The sequence below is a fragment of the Colletotrichum higginsianum genome, chromosome 3, assembly GCF_001672515.1.
Source record: "Colletotrichum higginsianum IMI 349063 chromosome 3, whole genome shotgun sequence".
NCBI lineage: Eukaryota > Fungi > Ascomycota > Sordariomycetes > Glomerellales > Glomerellaceae > Colletotrichum > Colletotrichum higginsianum.
The window spans coordinates 2,974,067-2,999,054 of record NC_030956.1 but is presented as its reverse complement, the minus strand read 5'-3'; the positions used below and the strand labels follow the sequence as shown (position 1 = coordinate 2,999,054).

The 24,988-nt window shown below is 56.4% G+C and overlaps 8 protein-coding genes across 8 annotated transcripts; 5 read left to right on the top strand and 3 right to left on the bottom strand.

Moving 5' to 3' along the window:
- Positions 1–4,359: 4,359 nt before the first annotated feature.
- Positions 4,360–4,641, bottom strand: CH63R_04446 (uncharacterized protein; the record flags this gene model as incomplete). Its single annotated transcript, XM_018299421.1, has 1 exon — positions 4,360–4,641. The coding sequence occupies one exon, from the start codon at positions 4,639–4,641 to the stop codon at positions 4,360–4,362; it is 282 nt and encodes a 93-aa protein (XP_018160667.1).
- Positions 4,642–4,663: 22 nt separating this feature from the next.
- CH63R_04445 (uncharacterized protein) lies at positions 4,664–5,754 on the bottom strand (the record flags this gene model as incomplete). The annotated part of the gene is made up of 4 exons (XM_018299420.1): positions 4,664–4,895; positions 5,069–5,363; positions 5,408–5,583; positions 5,669–5,754. The coding sequence occupies 4 exons, from the start codon at positions 5,752–5,754 to the stop codon at positions 4,664–4,666; spliced, it is 789 nt and encodes a 262-aa protein (XP_018160666.1).
- A 3,256-nt stretch (positions 5,755–9,010) lies between these two features.
- On the top strand, positions 9,011–11,194 carry CH63R_04444 (Cyclin; the record flags this gene model as incomplete). The annotated part of the gene is made up of 4 exons (XM_018299419.1): positions 9,011–9,022; positions 9,143–10,249; positions 10,307–10,846; positions 10,901–11,194. The coding sequence occupies 4 exons, from the start codon at positions 9,011–9,013 to the stop codon at positions 11,192–11,194; spliced, it is 1,953 nt and encodes a 650-aa protein (XP_018160665.1).
- A 1,378-nt stretch (positions 11,195–12,572) lies between these two features.
- On the top strand, positions 12,573–13,503 carry CH63R_04443 (Signal sequence receptor alpha chain; the record flags this gene model as incomplete). Its single annotated transcript, XM_018299418.1, has 3 exons — positions 12,573–12,650; positions 12,709–13,145; positions 13,215–13,503. 3 exons carry the CDS (start codon positions 12,573–12,575, stop codon positions 13,501–13,503), a joined length of 804 nt encoding a protein of 267 aa, XP_018160664.1.
- Positions 13,504–14,667: 1,164 nt separating this feature from the next.
- Positions 14,668–15,608, top strand: CH63R_04442 (AT hook domain-containing protein; the record flags this gene model as incomplete). Its single annotated transcript, XM_018299417.1, has 3 exons — positions 14,668–15,109; positions 15,208–15,266; positions 15,360–15,608. 3 exons carry the CDS (start codon positions 14,668–14,670, stop codon positions 15,606–15,608), a joined length of 750 nt encoding a protein of 249 aa, XP_018160663.1.
- A 102-nt stretch (positions 15,609–15,710) lies between these two features.
- Positions 15,711–16,608, bottom strand: CH63R_04441 (HIT domain-containing protein; the record flags this gene model as incomplete). The annotated part of the gene is made up of 2 exons (XM_018299416.1): positions 15,711–16,456; positions 16,518–16,608. 2 exons carry the CDS (start codon positions 16,606–16,608, stop codon positions 15,711–15,713), a joined length of 837 nt encoding a protein of 278 aa, XP_018160662.1.
- A 735-nt stretch (positions 16,609–17,343) lies between these two features.
- Positions 17,344–21,434, top strand: CH63R_04440 (Helicase associated domain-containing protein; the record flags this gene model as incomplete). Its single annotated transcript, XM_018299415.1, has 2 exons — positions 17,344–21,121; positions 21,184–21,434. 2 exons carry the CDS (start codon positions 17,344–17,346, stop codon positions 21,432–21,434), a joined length of 4,029 nt encoding a protein of 1,342 aa, XP_018160661.1.
- A 702-nt stretch (positions 21,435–22,136) lies between these two features.
- CH63R_04439 (Alpha-l-rhamnosidase a) lies at positions 22,137–24,673 on the top strand (the record flags this gene model as incomplete). The annotated part of the gene is made up of 2 exons (XM_018299414.1): positions 22,137–22,474; positions 22,540–24,673. The coding sequence occupies 2 exons, from the start codon at positions 22,137–22,139 to the stop codon at positions 24,671–24,673; spliced, it is 2,472 nt and encodes an 823-aa protein (XP_018160660.1).
- Positions 24,674–24,988: the final 315 nt, after the last annotated feature.

Sequence of the window (24,988 nt, the reverse complement as noted above, 5' to 3'; positions counted from 1 at the left end):
GCAGGGACAGCCCTCTGTGGAGAGGAGCCAACCAAAAACTACTGGCCACCCGCCGCCTAGTTGGGGACGACAGTGCGACGAGGACTGTGTAGTTGGTAAACCTCTGAGGGAAGTGTCTATCAGGGCATCACGCGCTGTAGCTAGGCTACTTCTCCCCTAAAGTTGATGGTTCTTCAAGGGCCTGGAGCCGCTGTAGCCCTTGAGCAAAGTTCCCCTAACGCATCCACCAAACCCCTTTCCCCCTTTCCCAGGATCTCTTTCTCTGCGTCCAGTCAGTCTCCTCTTCTCCTCTGTCTCCTTCGTCCCTTCTCTGGCTTTCTTTCCGACTTACCTATGTACAGCAGGTGTGGCTAGCTCGCCCCAGAAATACAGGGCCTCGGCCAGTAATCCCCTGGGAATGGTCACTCTCTCACCGCAGAGTCGGTGGCACCTATGGACCCGCCCTTCCCGTCTCTTTCTCCTGGGATGTATGTGTGAGAGAGAGTGTGTGCGTTGTGTCTGAGCATGAGGGTGAAAAGGGGACCTCGACACCGCGGGCGCATTTGTTCTGTCGCCTGACGGGACCTTCGGGCCTTTGTTCTCGAGGTTCTATGTGACCAAGAAGACGACCCTCTACCTTCTCGGGGTACATATTACGACTCCAGCCTGCGTTGTGCGATGGCAAACGAAGGCGACGGTCCGGGGCCCAAGTCACAGATGCTTGCGCAACTCCAGTTTTGGAAGTGGGCGCGAGACACCTCACCAATACCGCCCGCCGCGGCAGAGCACACCAAAGGCGAGCACACCGATATACACACACACACACACACACACCACAAACCGCAGGCTCGGCTGCTCTCCTAAGCGGGCCCGGACATGGGACTGGCAGACCGGGGTGGTTGACGTTTGCCATCCGCGAACGCTCTACCACGTACGCAGCGGATATGACGAGGAGAAGGTGAATCAGCAGAGAAAAACTAGGGAAAGGGAGAAAAAGAGAAAAGGGGAGAGAGATCTTGAGAGCGAGAGAGAGAGTGTGTGTGAAAGAATCGCTACCAAGGCGGTCATCGGCCAGGTGGCTGGCTAGATCCATCAAATCTCGTCAAGTACCTATTTACGGACATGATGGCCTCCTCTCGCAACACGACTGTAATTACCTCCTCTGCCTCACCTCCCTCCCACCATCCCTCGCTGGGAGCCAGTGCTTCTAGAAGTCTCAAAGCTCTGGCGCGAAATCCACGGCCTGTCGCAATTTGCATGAAAGGGGGGAGAGACGACTGACGCGCACCATTTCCTTTTTGTGCGCCTTTTTCATTTCGAGTGACCAGACGCATGGCCTAATGGGCGCGGTGCAAGAAACGCAGATATGAAGGATTATCAAGCGTCCGTGTGCGACGAGGGAGGGGAGAGGTCCTGAGGATCGATACATACACGACATATCTCGCACGAGCACCACACACACACAATCTCTCTCCCATTCACTCACTCACTTACTCACTAACTTCCCCCATGCGAATGGCGAAGAAGCGCCCATATCTGTCTCGTCTCGTCTCTCACCTCGAAGACAGACAGACGATTTGCCCGACCAACTGAGCGAGTGACTGAATGAGGGATTGCGAATGGGGGCCACGTCCGGGTCGTCAGACACGAGCACGCACACACATATATCTAGCTATGCATACATACTATATACATACACATCTGTATGAAATACCAGACACGCGAGACAACCCGCAGCGAGCAAAAACCATGTACTTCCTACCCTCGCCCAACTTTCTCCTCCCATTCGCCCAGCCATCCCTGTCCAGTCCGAGCCCGTCGAACCTCATCAATCCTGGCCCGTTGGCGCGGACCTTTTCGGCCAATTCGCAAATCCAATGCGATCCTCGTGCCTTTCGACATTAGTTTACAGACAGAGGGAGAAATGCCCACCCGACGACCGCCTTCTTGATGCGCCCATTGTACAGAGAAAGGGTCCCGGATCCTCCGCAGAATATGCCCCGCGACGTCGGACACGGTTACGACTTGCCTCCCGCGCGTGGTCTGCCCAATTCCTCCAGATCGGTTCGATGGCGATTCGGCGCTTCGTAGAGCGCCATCCCACCCTTACCGCAACCCTCCCCATCCCTTCCCTTCCCTTCTCTCCCCTCCCCCCCTCCCTCGGTGAGACGACAGACAGGGTTACGCATGAGAAGAGAGACTAGGAATCGCAAGCCCGATCTTGATGGGTAGAGAGACACTTGTTAGCGGTTGTCAATCCTCTTTCCACCACCACATTCGCGACATGCATCGGAGTCGCTTCTGCGCTTGTCGCATGGTCCTGATACTCACCGTGTGACTTTCGACACGCCGGCGACGGTTCCTTACTGTACCTCGCTGGTGGCAGGCCAACCCCGTCATCGCGACTTAACAATCGAGGACCGCGATGGCACAATATCGCGGGGTCCAGCTCGTCCTCGCCTATCCCCAGGTTGCACCAGACCCAGACATCCCATCATCCACTGGCACAGGCCTCTCGTTTGCCTCACTCGTGCTGGGCTGGTCTTGCGAACATATACCCGGATGGCCAACCACCACCACCAACAGCAACGACAGCAACGATCCAACAATCCGAAAAGACGATGCCAGGTCTGCAGGTCCGGTATGGCGTGTGCTAGCGTTTGGACGCCAACCCATCCCCCCCACCAACGAATTGAGGCTACTTATCTATCCTATTTTGGCCAAGAAAAAGCCGCCCCAATGCCTTCAGGTTCCAGACAAGAGCCCGGGGGTGCACGGGGTCTTCTCACCCCCCCCCCCCCCCCCCCCCCCCCCAAAAAGAAAAAAATCGCCGCCATGAGCGCATCAGCCGATTTTGGTCTGGTGCAGTGATATCCGCGACCGACCAGCGGCAGCTTGTCAGGCGGAGAATGTAGTCATATTAGGTGAAATGATCTGCGCCCATTGGACCCCGGGGCTACGCCCTCTTCCTCTTCTGATCATGAAGAAGGGGCTGTTCGAGACAAACACGGGCTTCTGTTATTCCGTTGCGCCAGAGGCTGCAATGGGCGGTGCTCTTTGCGGTCGCAAACCAGCATCGAGTTGCTGTTCGGCGGTGGATAGATTGTCAATGTTCGATGTGCAGTGGAATCTGCAGGAGACAGGCAATTAAGCCACATCGTCAGTGAGCCAATGGTCGCACAGAGCATGGGAACAGGAGCGGGAGAGACCGATGCCGTAGAATGGTGGTCGGAGCGCAGCTGGCTCGATGCACTAGGCAAGGCGGAAGAAATATTGGCTGAGCAGCTACCACCAAGGACGAACGCCGGCGCCGGTCTGCTCGGCCTGAGTCTGGTTTCAATGGTCAAATGGTCAACCGCTCGCCAGGGCTCTCGAGGGCTTGTCCGCATGTTGTGATATCAAACCGTGTGAGAGCTCCAGTCCTGTTGGTGGCACCCAGCACCAGGCCGCTCGTTTCATGCCGCTCATACCTACCTATCTATGGATCTGAGGATTAGGCTGGCTGGTTCAACCTCGGTTCCATCCACCATGGCAGACGACTTCCTGGAAAAACAACAGCTCTAGAGTCTGAGACGGGCAGTTGTTGAATTGGTCCAGTGGCAGTCGGGCCACCTTCGGTACGCGCCTTCGCACGGAAGTGGTCTGCGCACGAGACCTCCCCGCCTCTACTTTACCTTACTTTACTACCTCCCTACACACTCTCTACACAAGCGACGAGCTCAATAGTAAGTAGCGCGGCCGGGTGTGTTTCGCGACGTATGTCTGGTCGCCTTGAAGCAAAATTGGGCCAGGCCGTCATGTTACGGTTGTATGCGCTGGTCGGGGTTTCAAATGCGATGCCGTCGTCGAATCACCATCGAGAACAGAACGTGACATGACCAGGGCGGGAGGGAAAGAGTCGTGACCATCGTCCCGAGTCAACCCCACTGGTGCTCGCCTTTTTGTTGCGTTCGCCCGATTGTGACTTGTTGCCGCTTGGGTTCGAGACACTGTATCCGTATTGTTCTTTACTTGGACCTCCTCTTTCCTCCGCCTCAGGTTGATGGAAAGGTGACACTGGCAGGTGTGGCAGCTCTCTTCTCGCGCTTTGCGACAGAATGGCATGGGATGGCATGGGATGGCCCTATGGGGCCGGGATGTGGATCGATCTATCTCTCTGCCTGCCTCTTGGCTTTCCCTCTCTCTCTTCCTGTGTCGCTTTTGCGCGCGACTGCGTATGCGCGTGCAGTGAGTGCGGAGAGCTGTTGATGATCTGGCAGTCTGGCAATGGATATGCAGGCCCCAACAAGTCGCCCTTCGCCAATCGGGGGGTTCAAGAGCCAGGCGCACTCAAAAGTACGGTGTGCACACCTGGCGAGACTTTGCGCCCAGTCTCCAGATTCATTCGCAGGGGTGAGCTATCATTCCCGAACGCAGCTGTCGGTCTTTGTTTTGCGTTACCTCGCAGGCTGGGGGCTCCACTGCCACGTCGAGGTCGGATGCGCCATTGGGAATAGGGCATTTGTGCCTTTCATCGAGGACCCCTTTTCTGCTGCTGGGTATCGAGGAAGGGTGCTCGAAGAAGGAAGAGATCGAATGGAAGCGCTTCTCGAAATCAGTCGTGGCCTGCGTGTCGGTCCAGACGACGCGCCCGCTCGACCCGATTAGCTCGTGGGCCGCCATCCCGATGCGATACCATGCGATGCTATGCCATGTTCATCCACCACCCACCGCCGCCAGAGCAATACACGCGGGAACACTGCAGAGTGGCCCGGCCCAATGGCCACGAATCGTCGTCGATTCCAAACAGGTTTGTTTGTTTGTTTGCTGTCCAGAGAGTCCAGTCTGCCAGTTGTTGGCGTTGCTGCTGATTGCTGCTTTGGGGAGTGTTGCGCTGGATGCTACCGGGAGGATCGGCACTTTCCCGCGCATTTTGGCTTCAATGCAGTTATTAGCGGAGCAGAGGTGAGTGAGAGAGAGAGACTGAGCGCGAGAGAGCGGAGGCTGCGTCAGTCAAATTCTGCAACCCCGGTGCGTCACACTCAACCTATTCCTTTTCGCCTGGCTGGGTCGCTTTCGCCACGCCACGCCCCTTCTGCCCCTCTCTCACCGTCCCTCGATGATAATCTTTGATGATGCCACAATGAGCGCCGGGCAGAAGTGCGCTGCCAGCGCGAGATGCGATTGCGCGCCGAGAGAGAGGGCGGGCGCACTCTTCTTCCCGGGGTCGATGTCCGCGCAATCGCGGCAGTCCTGAAAAGAAAGTTGCGACGACGTAGGGTCCTCCAGGGCAAGAGGCGTACCGTGCGCGCGTTCTGGCTTTGCACTGCCGATGTCTCCAGTTTTTTGTGCTTGGAGTCTGCGACAGCTTGCAGGGGCCTCGTTCAAAGGCGTCGCATATCGTGCTAAGCCCTGGGAGCTTCGCATCGAACCAGCCGTTCCCCCTCACATTCGTCAGGCGCTTGATGTTGATGGACAACACCGGGTTGCCAGCCGATGGCATGCGGCAGCCGAGCCATGTGTCCCAATTCCTCAACTTGACGTCGCAAAGGATGGCGTGTGGTATTGTGCGACTGAGCTGCCGAAATGCCATCGAGTACGATAGGGAAAGTGTATGCGCCGAAACTAGTCAGATTACAGTATTGCGGCGCCGGCCATCCAGTCACTGGGCCCCAGGATTTTTTTGCGATCGCCGACCTTGTATTCGTACCTGGCGACAAGCTGTCGTCTCGTCCAGCGCAGCCTGCGTGGCGGGGAATGATGGGTGAGGGGTGGGAAAGAAGACGTTGCGCTCATCACAGAAATAGTAGAAATGTCTGCGCACAACCCAGCCTTTCCCTGACGGGCCCTCGTTTATTCATCCGCCATCACACAATGCTAGGGATGCCTCCCCCGACGCCGAGCGAGTCGCTGCCCGATTCATTATCAAAATAAACATGCGCATCGCGTTGCGCTCATGCGACTGGCCAGAAACGCCGGTACGCAGGATGGGTCTGCTATGCCGGTCACAGGCCATCAGGCCAGGCGCGTAGGTCCAATTCCGTTGCATTAGTCGCTAATAGCGCAGGGTGATGCGCTTTATGTTGGGAAAGAGAATCCAGCGCACCATCAACACTGCAAAAGCGTCAGGGGACGGGGACGACACCTTTTCCTTCAATGAGTCGCAACCCTGGTGATGCGTCTGGAGGACCTCCAAGCCCCGCGAAAGCTCCGCCCGCTGCGCAGCCGAGTGACAAAGGCTACACGTGACTTGGTGACAGATTGGTGTTCCGGCTGAAGCGCGCTGGGCCTTGCTGGTATTGCTGCGTCAACTGATTGACAGAGAACCCATAAGAGCTGCTACAATCTTCATTTCTTACATATCCAATATTGTAGCCGTGATTACAATATTGGGTGGTTGCTCGCCAGTTTTACTCCAGTCTTGTTGCTGGTATCGAGCAATCTTGTCATTTGGATGTCCGCTGGGAGACGCGACGGAACAACAAGCTTTGAAGGTGTGTTCCAATTTCGGACAGGCTTAGTCATCCAACAACCACAAGCTTGGCGACGGAGGGGTGGTGGGGACGCCGAAGATCTCCCGACATGCTTGTCGGCTTCCGGGCTTGCAGATTGTCCGCTTGCTCACAATTGTGCAATCTTCACAATTTGGTACCTGGCTATTTTCTGACGTTGTTCATTTTCCTTTCGGACCAGGATACCTTTGGCGTTTGTCAGCTGCACCCCCATGATGCATGGCTTATTCCTCTACACGCACGCTGGACCCTCACAGCAATGGAAAAGTGTGATGCTCATAACGGAGTTGTAAGAAAAACGGGTCCTCGGACCGAACGCCCAGTCAGTGTCACGTGGTGAGTCTGTACACTGTGGCCACTGGATGACCAGATCAACGTTTGTCTTGCATAGTTGAATGCGCAGCCAGATATCGACGTTGTCAAATGATGATTATTGGGATGACTTGGGTCGCTGAACCAGAAAGAGAACAACGGAAAGTTACTGTTCACGGGAACCGAAACACCTAGTGTATTGGAAGCTGGATGGTCTATCCATGACAGCCTCCGATGATGGTCCATATCAATTATTCCAATCGCAGCCAGTTGTTCCCAATCACCCATGTTCTGGTCAGCACGCGAACTGATCCAAAAGGCAAACCCCTGCCTCCAAACATGGCAAAGTTCACAGATAATCCCATGCTGAAACCAGGAAGGCCATAATGACCATAGATATTGACTGCGGAATTTGAGTGCTGTTAAATTGTATTCTTGTGTCCCAATCTATCATTAATGTCCTCACTTATAACATAACGAACACAGAAGGCATCAACCTTATACGCAACTACTGAGATATTGGTGGGTGATATAAGCAAAGCAACAATACACAAGTTCCCGCATCGGGACACGATTGAAGGCAAGACATATGGTAAAGAAAAATATTAAATTAGTTGGAGTGTCTCAGTAGACTGGCGTAGAAAACATTGAGGGAAACTGGGAACGAACAAGAGATGTTCACATAGTAATAAATCGCTCTGGTGAGATGGGACGAATCGGGTAGAGGGGTTTGGGGGGCTGCCCATCAGACTCATCAGAGAAGTCCGTTAGGATAATGGTCAAGACAGACGTGTGGCAACACAGTTGTGGCGTTACCAGGCGTACGATGTGCCTATGTTTCAGGCATGACCTCTTGTGGGAAAGAAGGCAGCAGAGCTGAAAGAAGCGAATAATGGCAACAGGGGAAGGTCCGGCTTGTCGGGGCTCTGTAAAACAGTTTCGAGAGGACGCGAGCTACATCTTTTTTTGTCCTGGGACGCGATGGCGTTCTTCCCACGAGTCGCCCAACGGTCTAAAGATTAACGTGAACTAGTTGTCTTTGTTTCCTCGAAGAAGACCCAATCAGGCCAAGCTACTGGATAAACGTCGCAGGTTTCGACAACACAATCGACAAAGAACGACGTGAAAGAAGCCGTTGACAAGAGGGGTATGGAGAAAAGGGGGAGCTGTTTAGAACATGTTGATTAGGATCAAGTTATGATGTTGTTGTTGTTGATGGCTTGAAGCTAAGCGAGAGACGTTTGACAGACTGGCACAAACAAATGACACAGTCTGTGAACAACAACAACAACAACAACAACAATAACAACAAGGATGGTTGTCCAGGGCAGGACGATCTCGGTGAAACGCTGACGGAGATATGTACCTAGGCCGCGACACATTGCCTAATCAAACTTCCCCGGATTCGCTCATGTGCATCGTTGCGTAGAAACATGGGCCGACCAGAAGTTTGGACCAGAGACAGGCATTTCACCAGCAAGATAGAGAGAGGAAGGGAGCGTGAATCGGGCTCTCAGTCGGTGGTGATACTTGCCTTAATTGTCTCCGCCCATCAACCGGCCAACCGAGCCCCGTTACCTCCGACCAATCCTGAGGCGCGTCGATACCGCGTTTTTGGTACGTACTCATGTTTCTCCGGCCGTCGTTGTTTATGTATACAAACAAAAACAGTCCACTTCACATTTCTGGTCCACGGGTCGCCCCAATCTTACCAGGCCGTTTTTGGTCATAATCCGCCCACCGCACCGCCGTGGTAGTTACCACCAAGCTGCCTTTCTTGGCTGAGTCCTTTTTCTTCCCATCCAAGTGTTGTTTCCTAACCCTCGCCTCCGTCCCCATCCTATCCTTCCCTCCACTTTGGCCCGTTGTCGAGGCAGCCCGGCACCGGTTCTTATCCTCTGCCAGTCCCCGAGATAAATCAGCCTTCCCTTCGTTTATATCCATATCCATCGCAATCTCCCGTCCCTCCTCCATCCCTTCAATTCGACCAACCGTGCCCGAATCTGATCGGCAGTAATTGGGATTCAGAGGGCTCTGTTCACAACAACGCACGACACGGCACAGTCAAGGGATTTGTTGGTGTTTACATGCTATTCCGACGCGCCATTACTTCACTCCACACATCATCATCCACCGCGACCTCATAATTTCCCATTGCTTTACGAGGGTGCTGTCGCGAGCAGTACCAGTCAGCAGCGCTAGCTATCGCAAGGCCAGCAGCAGTCGCAATGGACGCTAGAGTAAGCCATTGCTCTCCCTACCTTAGCTACAGCCCGCCTCCCTTGCAACGTCTACGCCCAATTCCACTTGTCAAGGGCAAGGTTTTTCCAGGTTCATTGACTGACATTTTCCCGAAACAGCCCCAGCGCCTCAAAGTCCACGTTGGTGGCAACGAGAACATCATCCCTTCGAAGCACGATTCACTCCATCAGCGACACAAGTCAGCAGGCAACCTCATGTCTCGCAACGGCGGCGGTCTGCAGGCTGCAGCTAAGCGAACCGCTTTCGGCGACGTCAGCAACACGGCAAAAAACCTCGCTGCGCTGCCTGTCGACCAGCTGCCTGCCAAGAGCAAGGGCGCAGAATCTGTCTACAACAAAGAGAATGCGATCAATGGCAAGGATGGCTTCTCGCGACCCGCACAACGGGCTGCCGCGCTGGGCAGTAAGAATGGTCCTGTAACCACAGAATGGAAGCAGCCGAAAATCCCGGTCAGAAATGATTCGCAGACCCAGAACAAGCTGGTCGCCAAGAGAGCCTCCGCGGCCCAGCTGCACGAGTCACGTCCCTCGAAGAGCAAACATGTTGCTCAGGACCCCATTGCGCCCGCGGAGTCGGCCTCGAGCAAGCAACCTCGCCATCACAAGTCTCAGCCTCAGCTTAAGAAGGAGCCTGTTGCGCATGTTCTGCGACGTGCCCAGAGCAAGTTGTCTACAACTTCGGCACACCCTGCCACCTCCGCCGAGATCTGGAAGCCGATGGACGATGTGACTGAAGCTGCCTACGAGGACGCTGTCGAGCACATTGGCAACGAGCAGTACCACGGTCCTTACCACAGACGTTCATCAGACACCACTGACGCTGGAGACGACCTGCAGAAAGCCATCGCCATGCTCGAGGGAAATGCTGAGAAGCATTCAATGGAGCAGCTCGCCGAATCGCTGGGTGCTCCAACCATGTCCGAGCCGGAGGAGTACTGGGACGAGGAGGAGGAGGAGGAGGAGCTCTACGATGACCAGGGCTACACCACTGCTCACTCCTACCGGTCCCGAGGCGACCTCACCACTGGCGGCGCAACTACTGTGCTCGCGCCTAAGATTACCGACAAGGTCCAGCAAGAGTTGGAGACCGCCCGTGTCATCGTCGAGAGTACCCGTACCCAGGAGGAGGTCGACGACGAGGTTTGGGACGTCTGCATGGTTGCAGAGTATGGCGATGACATTTTTGAGTACATGCGAGAGCTCGAGGTTCGTATATCCAGCACCCTTCCTTCTTATGGCCGCTGCTAACTATAATGTGTGCAGATGAGAATGCTGCCTGACCCTCACTACATGGACCACCAGGCCGAGATCCAATGGTCCATGCGCTCCGTCTTGATGGACTGGCTTGTCCAGGTCCACCACCGATTCAGCTTGCTGCCAGAGACTCTGTTCTTGACGGTCAACTACATTGACCGCTTCCTCTCGTATAAGGTTGTGTCGATTGGCAAGCTCCAGCTTGTCGGTGCTACCGCCTTGCTCGTGGCTTCCAAGTACGAGGAGATTAACTGCCCATCGCTGCAGGAGATCGTTTTCATGGTGGACAATGGTTACAAGGTTGACGAGATCCTCAAGGCCGAGCGCTTTATGCTCAGCATGCTGAGTTTCGAGCTGGGCTTCCCTGGCCCGATGAGCTTCCTGCGCCGCGTCAGCAAGGCGGACGATTATGATCTCGAGACGCGCACGTTGGCGAAGTACTTCCTGGAGGTTACCATCATGGATGAACGATTTGTCGCAAGCCCACCCAGCTTCCTTGCCGCAGCAGCGCACTGCTTGTCTCGCTTGATCTTGAAGAAAGGAGACTGGGTAAGTCCATCATTGCCCGTGTTTTCGTCCCGACGCAGTACTAACCCGACGCAGACTCCTGCGCATGTCCACTATTCTGGATACACATGGGGTCAGCTGAGAAACCTGGTTACCATGATTTTGGAGTGCTGCCACGCCCCTCGAAAGCATCACCTTGCCGTCTTCGAAAAGTACTCAGACAAGCGATACAAACGCGCTGCCGAGTATGTACAGACTGAGATCACCAAGGGCTTCACCCTTCCGCATCACCAATCCACCGGCCGTGCTTCGGCCTTCGACTTCGGCGAGCTTGACGGGAACGTTGGCCAGCCTCACCATGCCAAGGCGATGGTCGAGCTTCAGGGCTAGTAGGACAATCGTGCTCGACCAACAGGCCCCCCGCATCGTGCGAGAGGTTTCGCATCCATGCACCAACGAGGTGCATGGATCGACGCGACACCAATTTTCTTTTCTTAGCAATATTGGTTCCGACACCCGCTGCCACTCGGACAGCTGGTATTATACAACAGTTGCAAGCGCGGGTGGGTTAATGGCCGGCCTCGAGATGCAACGATTAATCAATGGCCGGCAACCCTTTCTCTTGAGCAATGTTTTTGGACCGCTCTGGCGGTCTGTTGACGACACTAGACGACTTGACGATACCATGACTGGTTTTCCCACTCAGCCTTTCATTTCATTTCGGTCGACCCTCTTCGGTTCGGGGGTTTATTCTATTTTCGTTTTGTTCTTTTTTATTCGGCCAGCATTTTCGGCGTTGGAGGACGGTTTCTCTACAGGGCATGGCAGGCGGGGCACACCGGCAAGGGACGCGGCTTTCAGGAGCAACATACCAGAACCGAAACCAAAAGCAAGTGCAATACGTGGAGGATTGTGGCATAGATGAACAGGCAAAGACTATGATTACCTGCCTGAGGACGAGGGGTTTAGGACAAGGCACCAAACTTGTGTATGAGTTATAATTCTTCTTTGGCAAAGGGATTTGCATTTCTTATGTACTGTCTACAGTTCAGCTAGAGAGGGTTGGCTGACGAGGCCACGGAGGCGGCGTCACGGCAGTTGGGACAACAAGAATGCAATAAATATCTTGAGCAGAATACCGCTGAGAATGCATGGCTCGTGAGGTGGGTAGCATATGTTGTTTCCGTCCCTCGCAGTACGTACGTACAGATGGGGTGCGGTACAGATACGGCGTTGAGAGAGAGACGAAGCTCTTCCGGGAGCTCATGGAGCTGGTGGCAAGCCCCGACCTCCCCCTGGTTCGGGTGGCTGGTTCTCCATGTGGTACTTACGCCATGGGGAAGCTCCGCACGATACTAGACCTCTCATTGGCACACTGCTTTCCATGCATGGCCGAGGCGTGCTTGGCTCAGGCTGGGTCCTTCACGGTTCACTTCACTCTCGCCCAGTGCAGTGGATCAAATTAGCTGTGAGGCCACATTGCTGATTCGCACCTCGGTTTCCCGTTGCCTCCCATTGCTGAATCACCCACCTAACCCACGCACACTTTATTTTTCCGTTGACTCCTGTCCGAACCTGACACCTCAGCCGAGAGACGATCTGAATCGGATTGGTTCTGCCTGCCCCCTCTCCTCTCTCAATCTCCAGCTCGTCTCCCTCACTCTCTCCTTTCTCCTTCTTGCTCCCCTCTCCTCCAAACACCATCCGCTGGTTGCGATTGTTGAACTGGTCACGTCGCATTCCATCGCATCTCTTCGTCACTGTCATCATGGTTTACCTCAAGTCTTCGCTTCTGGCCCTGCTGGCCCTCCCCCTCTCTGGCGCGTTCGCTGCCGAGGAGGCTCCCGTGAGTGTTGCCCGTGACACCCTGACCGCCCCCGACCATGGCATCTAACCCGCCGCAGGTTGATACGGACGCCACTGCCCCGACCCTCAAGGCCGACATCGAGACTACCTTCCCTGACGCCGACATCTTCGGTGTCAAGATCGTCAACGGTCACCCCACTAAGGCTTTCGTCGAGTTCACGAATCACGAGGATGCGCCGATTCAGGTCGCGTTGGTTGGTGGTACCTTGTCTAGCACCAAGGAGCTTCCCGAAAATGCCCTCCCCAGCGACAACATTATCCGCAACCTGACTGCTGCCCGTTACGACCTGACGATCGAGGCTGGCGACAAAAAGGCTGTCCCCTACTCCTTCGCCCTCGACGCCAACCCTCAGGATGTCCTCCTTCAGCTCATTGCTGTCGTCAGCAATGCCAAGGGCGATATCTTCCAGCTCGAGGCATACAACGCCACCGCCGCAATTGTTGAGCCTCCCACCAGCATCTTCGACCCCCAGATGTATGTTCATACTGCCCTTGCGCAACCTCTTGCGACTTTGTGTGGAAGACAAGCTAACAGTTTCCGAAGCATTTTCCTCTACCTCTTCCTCTCCGGTGCCTTCGCTGGCACTCTCTACTTCGTCTACAAGACCTGGATCGAGGCTCTGTTCCCCCAGGCCAAGAAGGCTAAGACCTCCAAGAAGGCCCGTACTGTTAGTGTTACGGTGCCTCTGGCCGACTCGGATGCCACCGGCGAGGCTACTTCTACTGGCAAGAGCTATGACGAGAGCTGGATCCCCGAGCACCACATCAACCGCCCTGTCGCCAAGCGCGTTAAGAGCGGTGCTAGCGGCAAGCTCAGGAAGGGTGCTGAGTAGGGTGGCAGCACCTCTACGACGCGAACCATGCGACGCACCAGACGCGCCTAGATATGAAGCGCCCATGCTATGACAGGTTGGCAACTTAAGAAGCGCTCGACAGGCTGGAATATAGCCTGGCAGACTGTTCACAGTTGCCTGCTTTTCGGGGATTGAAAAGAATTACCAACGTGTTGTATAATATTTGTAAACAAGGCATGAAGCCGCCGAACTTTTGATGTAGAAAATTGCTGGAACTTGGCGAAGCCTTGGTGTGACCTTTGTAGACTGCGAGTTAATCATCAGAGCTACTACGTACCAGCCAGCGCCTTTTTCGAGGCCCAGGCTTTGCTGTTCCCAAGCTGTCTGCAACTTCAATTCGAGGAAGGAATATTTCATGTGGAGGAAAAAGAAAAGAAGTAAATCCGTGCGCTGGCGATCCTGCCGTACTGCCATCATGACCTGACATCGAACTTGTTCTTGTTCTTGTTTCAGGGAGTCGCGACATCTTGCATTGGTAGCGGTGCTAGGCTGCCAGCAAGTCTCTTTTGCATCCAAGCAAGCATCCATCGTCAAGAAGCTGCGGACAGCACCAGATCATAGCAGGCAACCAAAATTGGTTCCCAAAAGCCTCTACCAGGTCAATTGAAATCTCGGAAGTAAAAGTTTGTCCAAGAAACCCGATATCGCAGCAGGGAATGGCTGCATTCTTTCCTTGGTAGCTGCACTGGCTGAATGGAAATAACCGGCGTTTAGCCTCCAGACAGGAGGAGCTCCCCAGAAGCAATGGGCAGCTGCGACCCTGCGACCCTGCGACCCTGTAAACCTGCCTAAGGCGAGCTTCCCTGGGTGCGACAATGACGCGCAAACGCGCTTTTCTGCCACGGCCGTCACGGGGGTCGCTTCCGCACTAAGCAGGTTAGACCTTGCAACACAGGTCCGTCTTCAAAGAGCTCCTATCCCGTCGCGCACTCTTTCTGTCCCGACACCTCCTGTCTTCCACTCCCCCCTTTCCCAAATATCTTGTCGCACCCCAGAAAACGACTGCAATCCTCTCAATAACCCTTAGTTGAACTAGTACGCGGTTTGAGAGTACCGCCCTCTTTTTCCCGTCTCATATTCCCGTGTCATTGTCGATACTTTACTTCGTCTAATCCGCCCGTCCAACAAACACACAACGCGACCATGGCGCCAACCACCCCGGAAGAAGCACCCAAGAAGCGCGGTCGCGGCAGGCCCCCTAAAGCCGATGGCCAGAAGAAGGCCGCCTACGTCCCCACAGGACGCCCTCGCGGACGACCCAAGGGTAGCGGAGGCGTGAAGAAGGCCGTTACCCCCAAGAATCCCGCTACGGGTACCGGTAGAGGACGCGGCAGACCCAGGAAGAGCGACGTCGCCGATGCGCCTGCCACGCCCACGGCTGCGACTGCCACACCCAAGAAGAGCACGCCAGCCAAGTCCGCCTCGTCCACCGGCCGCCCCCGTGGTCGCCCTCGCAAATCCGACGCGTCTACTGCCGCGCCCACGCCCAAGAAAGCCGAGTCGGCGCAAAAGGGCAAGGGAAGGAAGAGCGACGTCTCGAAGGAGTCGTCTTCCTCCGGTTCGTCGTCGGGGTCTGACGATGAAGGTTAGCGGACCCCTACTTCTATCGGGATTGCGCCGCTGTTGCTCCGGCCCCCCCTCCCCCGATGGGTGAAAGACGTCAGCTCACCAATCGATGTGAAGAACAGGCTCCTAAGAATGCCTCCAAGCCGCTCTCCGATGCCGCCGACTCCACCGAAGAGGTTCGTCGCTGGTTCCCCTCGAAAATGATGCGAGGACTGCTCGGCTGACCACGGTTTCCCTTTGTTACCAATAGTGAACACGACGGACGAAAGGAAATGTTTACTGTTACACCAAAGTTACGATGCATGGGTCTTGGGCGTTGGTTTGGCGGGAATCGAAGAACAGTTCACGAAAAAAGAAGGGAAAAAAGCAACAAAAAAAAGCTCTGGGTCATCGCTCTCGAAGTGGCTACTCAAAATATATTTGGTGTCGAGGAAGGTCAATGTTTCTCAATATCCCAGCTGAGGCTTCCCCGGCACATGAGGATTCGACCGTTTATTAGACACCATGCGTTTTGCTGAATACAAGATCGATCAATGCCTTCGAGAAGCTCCGGATGGCTTGTGTTTGTGCTTAGAGCACGGCCGTGCTCTTGTGTAGATGCTACGCGCCCCATTACACTTCTATTCCCTTTCCCACTCGGCAAACTCAACCGCCAAGTGTTCTTTGAGCCTCGCAAACTGGTTCCCAAAGTTCTCGCCGCACCTCCAGCAAATAAGACTGCTCTTCATAAGGTACCCTTCGTGGCCAGGGTGGCGGCGAGGGTCATCCGCCGCGAGGGGGAAGTCGGCGACATCGATGAGGAACGGGGTGTTGAAGGAGTTATAGTGTTTGCGATGCTTCATGCACCCCGAGTACATGTCCCGCGAGAGGACGTGAATATGCAGGTGGTTCATGCTGGGGTGTGCATGAATTCCCGTGATGATTTCGGCGTGCCAGTCCCGGCCCTGGGGCAGCGCTCCGCTCTCCGGCTCAACGCGCCCGTCCAGCACGGCCTCCCGTGCCTCCTCGGCCTTGCTTCCCTTGCCGAACCTTCGCTGCAGCTCTTTTGCCACAAGGTCCTTGAGCCTTAGAACCTCCTTCTGCACCGACACTAGGAACTCGGCGTTCTCGAACGCCTCGAACGGGTGGAGGAGGCTGTGTTTGGGGGATCGAGGCAGCAGCAGCGTATGGACGCTGGCTTTGGGGTAGAGGTCGTTGATCGCGACGAAATCGTCGTTATGGTATATCACGCGCGAGGCAGGAAAAGATAATGGGTCCTCAATATAGGCGCCGAGGCCGTCACGGGTCCGGAAGGGCTTGTTGCGGGAGGGCTTGGATGGCCCGGAGCCTGTTTCGGGCTTGCGCTTTCGGGTCATGAGCTCCGTGACTTGAGTGCGCATGTATCAGGGCGTGTGCTACGTATGACATCCAATCAGAGGTGTACTTACAAGCATTCCGTGGCGCGTCCGGCGCGGGAGAGGTCCCTTTGATCTCGTCCTGGGTGATGGCATCTTCCGGGTCTGAATCATCTGCCACCATTGCTACTGCTGGATTGCTAGAAAACGTGGGAGACTGAGACCAGGAAGTCTGATTTCGCGTATCATCCCGGGCGTGGCATCGGTTCTCTCATCATGTACGTGTATAATTCGGGCGATGAGTGGCAATCGCGATTGCAGTTCGTGACTGACGCCGTCAAGCCTGTGATTATAAGCTGCGAGTTGTTTCTTTTTGGAGGTGAAAAGGAGCAGCATGCGTCAGGTAAGAGGAGAGGGGGGATGGGGAAGCTTCAATGGAAAACTCCTTTACCCACAGCGGGGTAGCTGCAGATGAAGCCGTGCCCCGCCATGCCGCCCATAGCCAACCTGCCTAGGTAGGTAGGTACCTAGATACCTAAGTGATAGAGTACATGGGTACCTTTAAGTACCTCATGAAGATAGGTACCTACCACTTACCTACCCAGTACTGGCCTGCCATTCGCCCAAGGCGCCAAGGTCGCTGGGTGCCCACTACAAAGCGATATCTGCAAGGCCACCGACACCTAAACCGGGTTGGGTTGGTGGCTGTCGCAACACCAACGACCACTGAGGTGGGAAATCCAAGGACGAATAAAATTTCCTGCGACTTTTCAGTGACATCCATCTCGACGACGTCCTCTTTTGACGACGCCGTGATCTCACCTCACGCACCCTCGCCAACGCACTCTCCGTCCAACCTCAAGGCCCGCATGGCCCAGGTTTTCCCTTAGCCGACGACTTGCAAGCACAGCCAGAAGCCATGGCGCCCCCCAAGAAAGGCAAGGGAAAGGACAAGGGCGCCGTAGCCGCCCCAGCAGCTCAACCTGCCGCATCGTCCTCCAAGGATGGTGCCAAGAGCAAGAAGACCGCTGGCTTGTCGCTCATGGAGCAGGCTGCCGGCCCAGCCGCCAACAAGCCGACTGTCAAACAGATTATCGGCGGGTCATCATGGACGGGGAAGCTGCCCCAGAACCTCTTCAACGAATACTGCCAGAAACAGCAGTGGGAAAAGCCCGTCTACGACATGCGAAAGACCCCCGAGGGATACGCTTGCTTCGTCACCGTCAGCGCAAAGGACCCGAAGACCAAGGAGCTCATGACCCTGGACCCGTTCAAGATCGCCCCTGACTACAAGCACCTTCTCACAAGGCCCACCGCCCTGGAGGCTAGGCACGCCGCGGCAACTTACGCCCTCTTCAGGGTCTGCAGTATGCAGAACAAGCACACTGTTCTGCCGCCGGACTATAAGTCCATGTGGAAGGACTTCCAAGACATCAAGAAGCAGGATGTGAAGGACGGCAAGGCATGGATGTACGACGCGGACCCGTTCAAGACTCTTAGAGAGAGGCAAGATTCCAAGGCAGCCGCGGAGAAGAAGAGAAAGGAGGCCGAGGCGGCCAAGGAGAAAGCGAAATCCATGCCTGGCGCATCAGGATTGAGCGCGTCCAACGCCATGAAGGGCTGGATCACAGCGCCAAAGATTGAGATGGGCAAGCGCTCGCGGACGCAGGTCGAGGCTCTGATTCAAAAGTACGTCACCTGGAACCCGAACAAGGTGCAGATGCCGGCAATGCAGAAGAAGGCCATCATCGACGAGCTCAGCAAATTGAACTTCCGACGAAGCCATGTGGAAGAAGCCACAGAGATCTGCAAAGATCGTGAGGAGACGCTGGAGTGGCTGTTGATTCACGTACCCGAGGACGACCTACCCCGTTGGGCCCTGCCAGAGAGCTATGCCGCGGGAATCTCGGTCGCATCGATGGATCTCAAGAAGGAGGGTGCCATCAAGCGCCTCTCCGAATCAGGCTATGCCCCTGACCTCTGCGCTCGCGTTCTGGAAGAGGCCGGCGGAAGTGAGGGCAAAGCAGCTGAGCTTCTTCAGCAACGCCTCGTGGGCCAGCTGTCGGAGGACGCACAGCGGAGCACCGTGGAGGAGCTTCTTCCACCGGGCGTCTCGGCCGATGAGCTGTGGGACGACGAAGTGTCCGCGATGGAGTCTTCCTTCGGCGATCATTTCAAAAAGACCTCACCCGATATCATCGAGGTCAAGCTGGAGAAGGTAAAGAACGTAGGCAAGCCGGTAGAAGCGGCAGTTCAGGTCCGCAAGACGCCCAATTACCCCGCCCAGCTCATCTTCGCCGTCGTGGCGCCCCTCCCGGCGCAAATCAAGCTGTCCATCATCAAGCAGACTCTTGCCTATTTGGAGGATTCCTATTGGGAAGAGCCCATGAAGGTTTTTGTGGCCATCGACTGGATTCAGCAGAACGTCAACAGCATCATCGAACGGCCCGGGAAGCTTTCCGAGATCTCTGCGGTGGCATCGACGGCATCCGAGGTCCCTAGCGAGGCTCGACCGCAGAGGCCCCCAACAAAAACACAGAGGCTGCCCAAGCCCATCTCGTGGACACCCGATTCTCGGACACGAGACGAGTGGCTGAGAAGGACCGAGGAACCTGCCTGGGAGAAGATGATGTCGAAGCGCCAGAAGTTGCCGGCGTGGCAGGTTCGTGAAAAGATCATCAACACTGTCGAACACAACCATGTCACCATCATCAGCGGAGAGACTGGTTCTGGCAAGTCGACGCAGTCGGTCCAATTCATCTTGGATGATTTGTACAATAGGGGGCTGGGTAAATGTGTGAACATGCTGGTCACTCAGCCCAGGAGAATCTCCGCACTCGGTCTGGCCGACCGTGTGGCCGAGGAACGATGCACCAGGGTCGGAGACGAGATTGGTTACGCCATTCGTGGCGAGAACCGCCGGAGCAACAACACGAAGATCACGTTCGTGACGACTGGTGTGCTACTCAGAAGGCTGCAGACCTCTGGTGGAAAGATCGAAGATGTCGCGGCATCGCTAGCTGACGTCAGCCACGTTGTCATCGACGAAGTGCACGAGCGCAGTTTGGATACGGACTTCCTTCTCACCATTGTCAGGGAGGTCATGAAGGAGAGAAAGAACCTCTTGAAACTGGTGCTCATGAGTGCCACTCTTGATGCCGCATCTTTCAACTATTACTTCACCTCCCAGGGCCTGGACGTCGGCATGGTGGAGATCGCCGGAAGGACATACCCTGTTGACGACTACTACTTGGACGACATCATCAGCATGACGGGCTTCAGGGGCGACGCGGGTGATGCGGACGGTGGGCGAGGCGACGCGATGGGCAAGACGATCCAAAAGCTGGGTCACCGCATCAACTACGACCTTCTCGCAGAGACTGTAAGGGAGATCGACGCAGACCTCTCTCATTCGCACAAGACGGGAGGAATCCTCATCTTCCTCCCCGGAGTGGCGGAAATCAATCGGGCTTGCGGCGCGCTTCGGTCGATCAACTCGTTGCATGTGCTCCCCCTTCACGCCTCTCTCGAGACGAAGGAGCAAAAGCGCGTGTTTACCAGCCCACCCAGCGGTAAGAGAAAGATCGTGGTTGCTACCAACGTGGCGGAGACGTCGATTACGATTGACGACATCGTTGCCGTCATCGACAGCGGCAAGGTGAAGGAGACTACGTATGACCCTGTGAATAACATGAGGAAGTTGGAGGAGAACTGGGCATCCCAGGCGGCCTGCAAACAACGACGAGGCCGTGCAGGCAGAGTCCAGGCGGGCAAGTGCTACAAGCTCTACACCAGAAATCTCGAGCAACAGATGGCCGAACGTCCCGATCCCGAGATCAGGCGAGTGCCGCTGGAGCAGATGTGTCTTTCAGTGCGCGCCATGGGAATGAGGAACGTGGCCGGGTTTCTTTCGCAGTCGCCCACGCCTCCAGACAGCACGGCGGTCGACGGAGCTATCAAGCTGCTGCGGCGGATGGGTGCGTTGGACGGAGATGAAATGACGGCCCTAGGACAGCAGCTCGCCATGATCCCAGCCGATCTCCGATGCGCAAAACTCATGGTTTACGGTGCCATTTTTGGGTGTTTGGATGACTGTGTCGCGATTGCAGCCATCCTCAGTACCCGCAGCCCTTTTATGTCGCCTCCGGACAAGCGAGACCAGGCAAAGGACGCACGCATGCGCTTCTCCAACGGCGACGGCGACCTCCTTACCGACCTCGAGGCCTTCAAGCAGTGGGACGAGATGAGGGGCGACGGCGTAGGTCAACGCCAGCTGCGCAACTTCTGCGATGATAACTTCCTCTCGTGGCTCACGCTGAACGACATATCGGCAACTCGGATGCAGTACTACTCGGCCCTTTCCGAGATTGGAATCGTCGAGACGAACCGGTTTGCGGCGGCGCAGAGTCGGAGCAAGTCCGGCATGACGCTTCTACGAGCGCTCACGGCTTCAGCGTTCAACCCGCAGATCGCGCGCATTCAGTACCCCGACAAGAAGTTCACCAATACGGTTTCTGGTACGAAGGAGCTGGACCCGGAGGCGCGGACGATCAAGTACTTCACCCAGGAGCAGGGCCGCGTGTTTGTGCACCCCAGCAGCACGCTGTTCGGCAGCCAGGGGTTCACCGGCAACGCTTCGTTCATGTCATACTTCACCCTGATCTCCACTAGCAAGACGTTCATTCGGGACCTGACGCGTAAGTCACTGTATTGTTTTGTTGTGTGCGGGGCGAAGGGAACCTTACTGACATGGCTGTAGCTTTCAACGCATACACGTTGCTTTTGTTCTCGGGTGCTATCAGCCTGGATACCTTGGGAAGAGGACTTGTGGTCGATGAGTGGGTGCGTCTCCGGGGATGGGCACGACTGGGAGTCTTGGTGTCAAGACTCAGAGGCATGGTTGACGATGTGATTGCGATGAAGATTGAGAATCCTGGGTTGGATCTCACGGACAACGAGGTGATTAAGATGGTTGGAAAGCTGATAGAGCTGGACGGATTAGACGCATAAAAATGGTAGAGGTGGCGCTGCGACTTACATCAAGGATTAGAGCAATGACTTGAGACATGCTATCGTGTCCGGGACTCCGAAAGAGAAGGGAGACCTGGTCCTGATAGTTTGGACAGAAGAGGGCAAATACAGGTTTATCTTGCGACAATGAGTCCAGCGGGAACTACATTACCACGTGTTTCTCTGTGAGCGCTGTACCTAACTAACAACACAGCATCACATACCGAGAACAGAGAAGGAAACGATTTGTGGGGGCTGGCGACTAGTACCTATAGACGGAATGGCTAGGTAGGTGGATCCACTGTTCGAAGACTTCCTGATGATCGGCGGCCGGGGTCGCGGGGCCGGGTGGGGAATGGAGGCGGGGTAGCTTGGTTCGGCACTCACTCAAACACCCTCCCTACCGACTACCTAGGTATGTACACTACGGATAAGGATGCCCCCAAATCTGCAATCGCACGTTGCACTGCACCAACACACCAACACGAGTAGCTCGTGCACACACCTCCGTCCATCTCTCCCTCAACAGGGACGGCCTTCCAATCCTCCGACACCCCACACCTCCATCAGCGCGTGCCCTCCATCTACAAGCACGCTTTCCAGATGGCCTCGACCGGCTGGACAAATACCTGATCATCCCGAACCGCTTTTCCTATTGTCGACCTTCTATCCATTTGGCCCATCTACCACCGAATCGGCGCCATGAAACCCACCACTGTGCACGTTGCGCGATGGGCCTCCCTGGCCATGTTTCTCGCGCCGTCCACGGCTCTGGCGGCACTGCGGCCTCCGTTTATCGACCCGGAGGCTCTCCCCGATGTGTCGGTCTTCAAGGGACCTTGGGAGAGATATATCAAAGCGCCGGCGAACAAGACGCATATTGTGCCGTCTCGCATATGGGACGCCGAGGGGAATATCACGACGTCGGGGTTCGAGGCGGTTGAGATCGGCACTGCGGCCGTGGACACGTTCAGCCGCGGCATCACAATTGGGCCGGGTGCGGTGTTGACGCTGGAGTTTGAGGAGAACATTGCTGGACGGTATCTTTCCGAACCTGGTCACCCGCCGATGCTCCCTGTGGCTAATCACTGTTGGTCCTGCGTAGCGTATGCTTCGATGTATCCTCCGCCGGCAACGACCCCGAGATCTATCTGGCGTACTCCGAATCGTCGCTCTACGCCGGAACGCAGCCGGACACCACGACCGAGAAGTTGGAACGCGACCTGCCCCTGCACTTCGAGTTTGGCGATACAGCCGGCACGGTGTGCGTGGGTAAGGAGTTTATCAGGGGAGCCTTTAAGTACCTCACCCTCTCAATGCCTGAGTACCCTGTCCTGTCCGACGACCGTATCGTAGAGCAAGCTCGCCCAGAGGGCCAGGCCGTTCTCGGCGACGACGATGACAACGACGACAAGAGCCAACAGGTCCTCGTCAACCCGTCCGGTAGAGATCCTTACAAGAAGCCGTGGGTGACGCTTCAAAACCTGTGGGTTAACTGCACCGCCTTCCCTTCACAGAAAAACGGCCGCGCCTACTCGGGCTACTTCCACAGTTCGAGCAGCACCCTCAACCGCATATGGTATGCCGGCGCCTATACCCTCCAGCTCTCGACCATCGACCCGCGCGAGGGCTCCGCCCTGATCGACTACAACCGTGACTGGGACCACAACGAGTCGCCTACGGGGTCGTGGTACTCCAACTTCACCATCGCCAACGGGACCGCAGTCACCACCGACGGCGCCAAGCGCGACCGCGTCGTCTGGCCCGGCGACATGTCCATCGCCATCCCCGGAATCGCCGTCAGCACCTACGACATGACCGCCGTCCGCAACGCCCTCGATGTCCTCTTCGACCACCAGTACCCCGACGGCTCGCTGCCATACGCCGGCCCGCCTCTAGGCTTCCGCGGCGAGTTCAGCGACACGTACCACCTCCACACCCTCCTGGGCGCCTACAACTATGTCAAGTTTTCGGGTGACGTCGATTGGCTGGCACGGCGCTGGCCGGCATACCTCAAGGCCCTGAATGTGAGCATCGACAAGGTGGACCACACCGGCCTCCTCCACGTCACCAGCGGCGCCGACTGGCTGCGCCCGGGCATGACGGGCCACAACCTCGAGGCCAGCGCCTTGCTCAGCGCTGCACTGGACAAGAGCATTAGGCTCGCCGGGTGGCTCGGCGACGACCGACCCGCAGCCCGCCCGCGCGGCGTCTGGTCCGGCCTGCGTATGACGCTCAACTCTGGGATCCAGCAGCTCTTCTGCAAAGACACGGGGCTCTACTCGGACAACATTGGCCGGCGGAGCTGCCGCGGCCCGGAACACACCGACCCGCAGGACGGCAACAGCTGGGCCCTCATCTCGGGCGCGACGCCGCGGTCCCGCCGCGCCGTGGTGTCGGGTAACCTGCAGTCACGGTGGACGAAGCATGGCGCACCGGCCGTCGAGTTCCCCAACGTCATCTCCCCCTTTGTGTCGTCGTTCGAGCTGCTCGCCCACGCCGCCGCCGACGACCATGACGCGGCCGTCGAGCTGATACTCCTCGAGTGGTCCTACCTCCTTGACGGGCCCGGCTTCACAAACAGTACCCTCGCCGAGGGCTTCATGGTCGACGGCGGCGTGCAGTACCCAGCCTACTGGTCCGCGGCCCGCAACTCCCATTGCCACGGGTGGTCCTCGGGCCCGACGAGCGTGCTGACATCCGAGGTCCTGGGCATCCAGCTCCTCGCCCCCGCCGGCGCCGAGTGGACCGTCCGCCCCCACCTCTCGAAATGGCTCGCCTTCGCGAGGGGCGGCTTCGCGACGACAAAGGGCGTGTTCGAGGTGAAACTCACCCGCGTCGTGGCCTCGACCTCGTCCACGGCGACGCACCAGCACAAGCGACGGAGGGGCCAGGTCGTCGAGATCACGGCGCCGGAGTTCACCAACGGCACGTTCGAGTGGGGCCCCTTTTCGCACAAAGTCGACGCCGAGGGTGGCCGGACGACGACAGCCTGGATCGCTTGGGGCGATGAGGACGACGATGCCGCCTCGTTGGAGCAGCTCGACATCGCGCTGGGGCGAGTCGAGGCGCCCAACGAGGAGGAGTGGCACCGCCAGAGCTTCATCTACCGCGACGACACGCGGCTCATCTTTGACGACGCCTGGGCGCCGCCGCCGATGGCCGAGCGCGCCGCCGGCGAGGTCGACTGGGATGCGCTGGAAGCAAACTACGTCAAGCCCCTCGCCGAGATGTTTTGACGCGGAACCGTGGGCGTGTATGAATACTTTTGTGTCATCTTTTTACTATCTTCCTTCAAAGAACAGGGCAGCCACCATCCGACAAAGGGGATGGGGGCGATGTTAATGTGACCATGAACCGGGACTTGGTATCGGGGAGGGAATGGGCGGGCCTAGCCCTACGTTGTACAACAACACTTGAATCTTTTTGCGATACTGGGCTCTTGATCTCAGCTGAAGCAACGAATGGATGAATGATGTGGAATTTTAACATTGGAAGCGCAGCTCCCCCTTTTCTGACAACGAATTTTTCCACCCCCAAAACTCCATCCCATT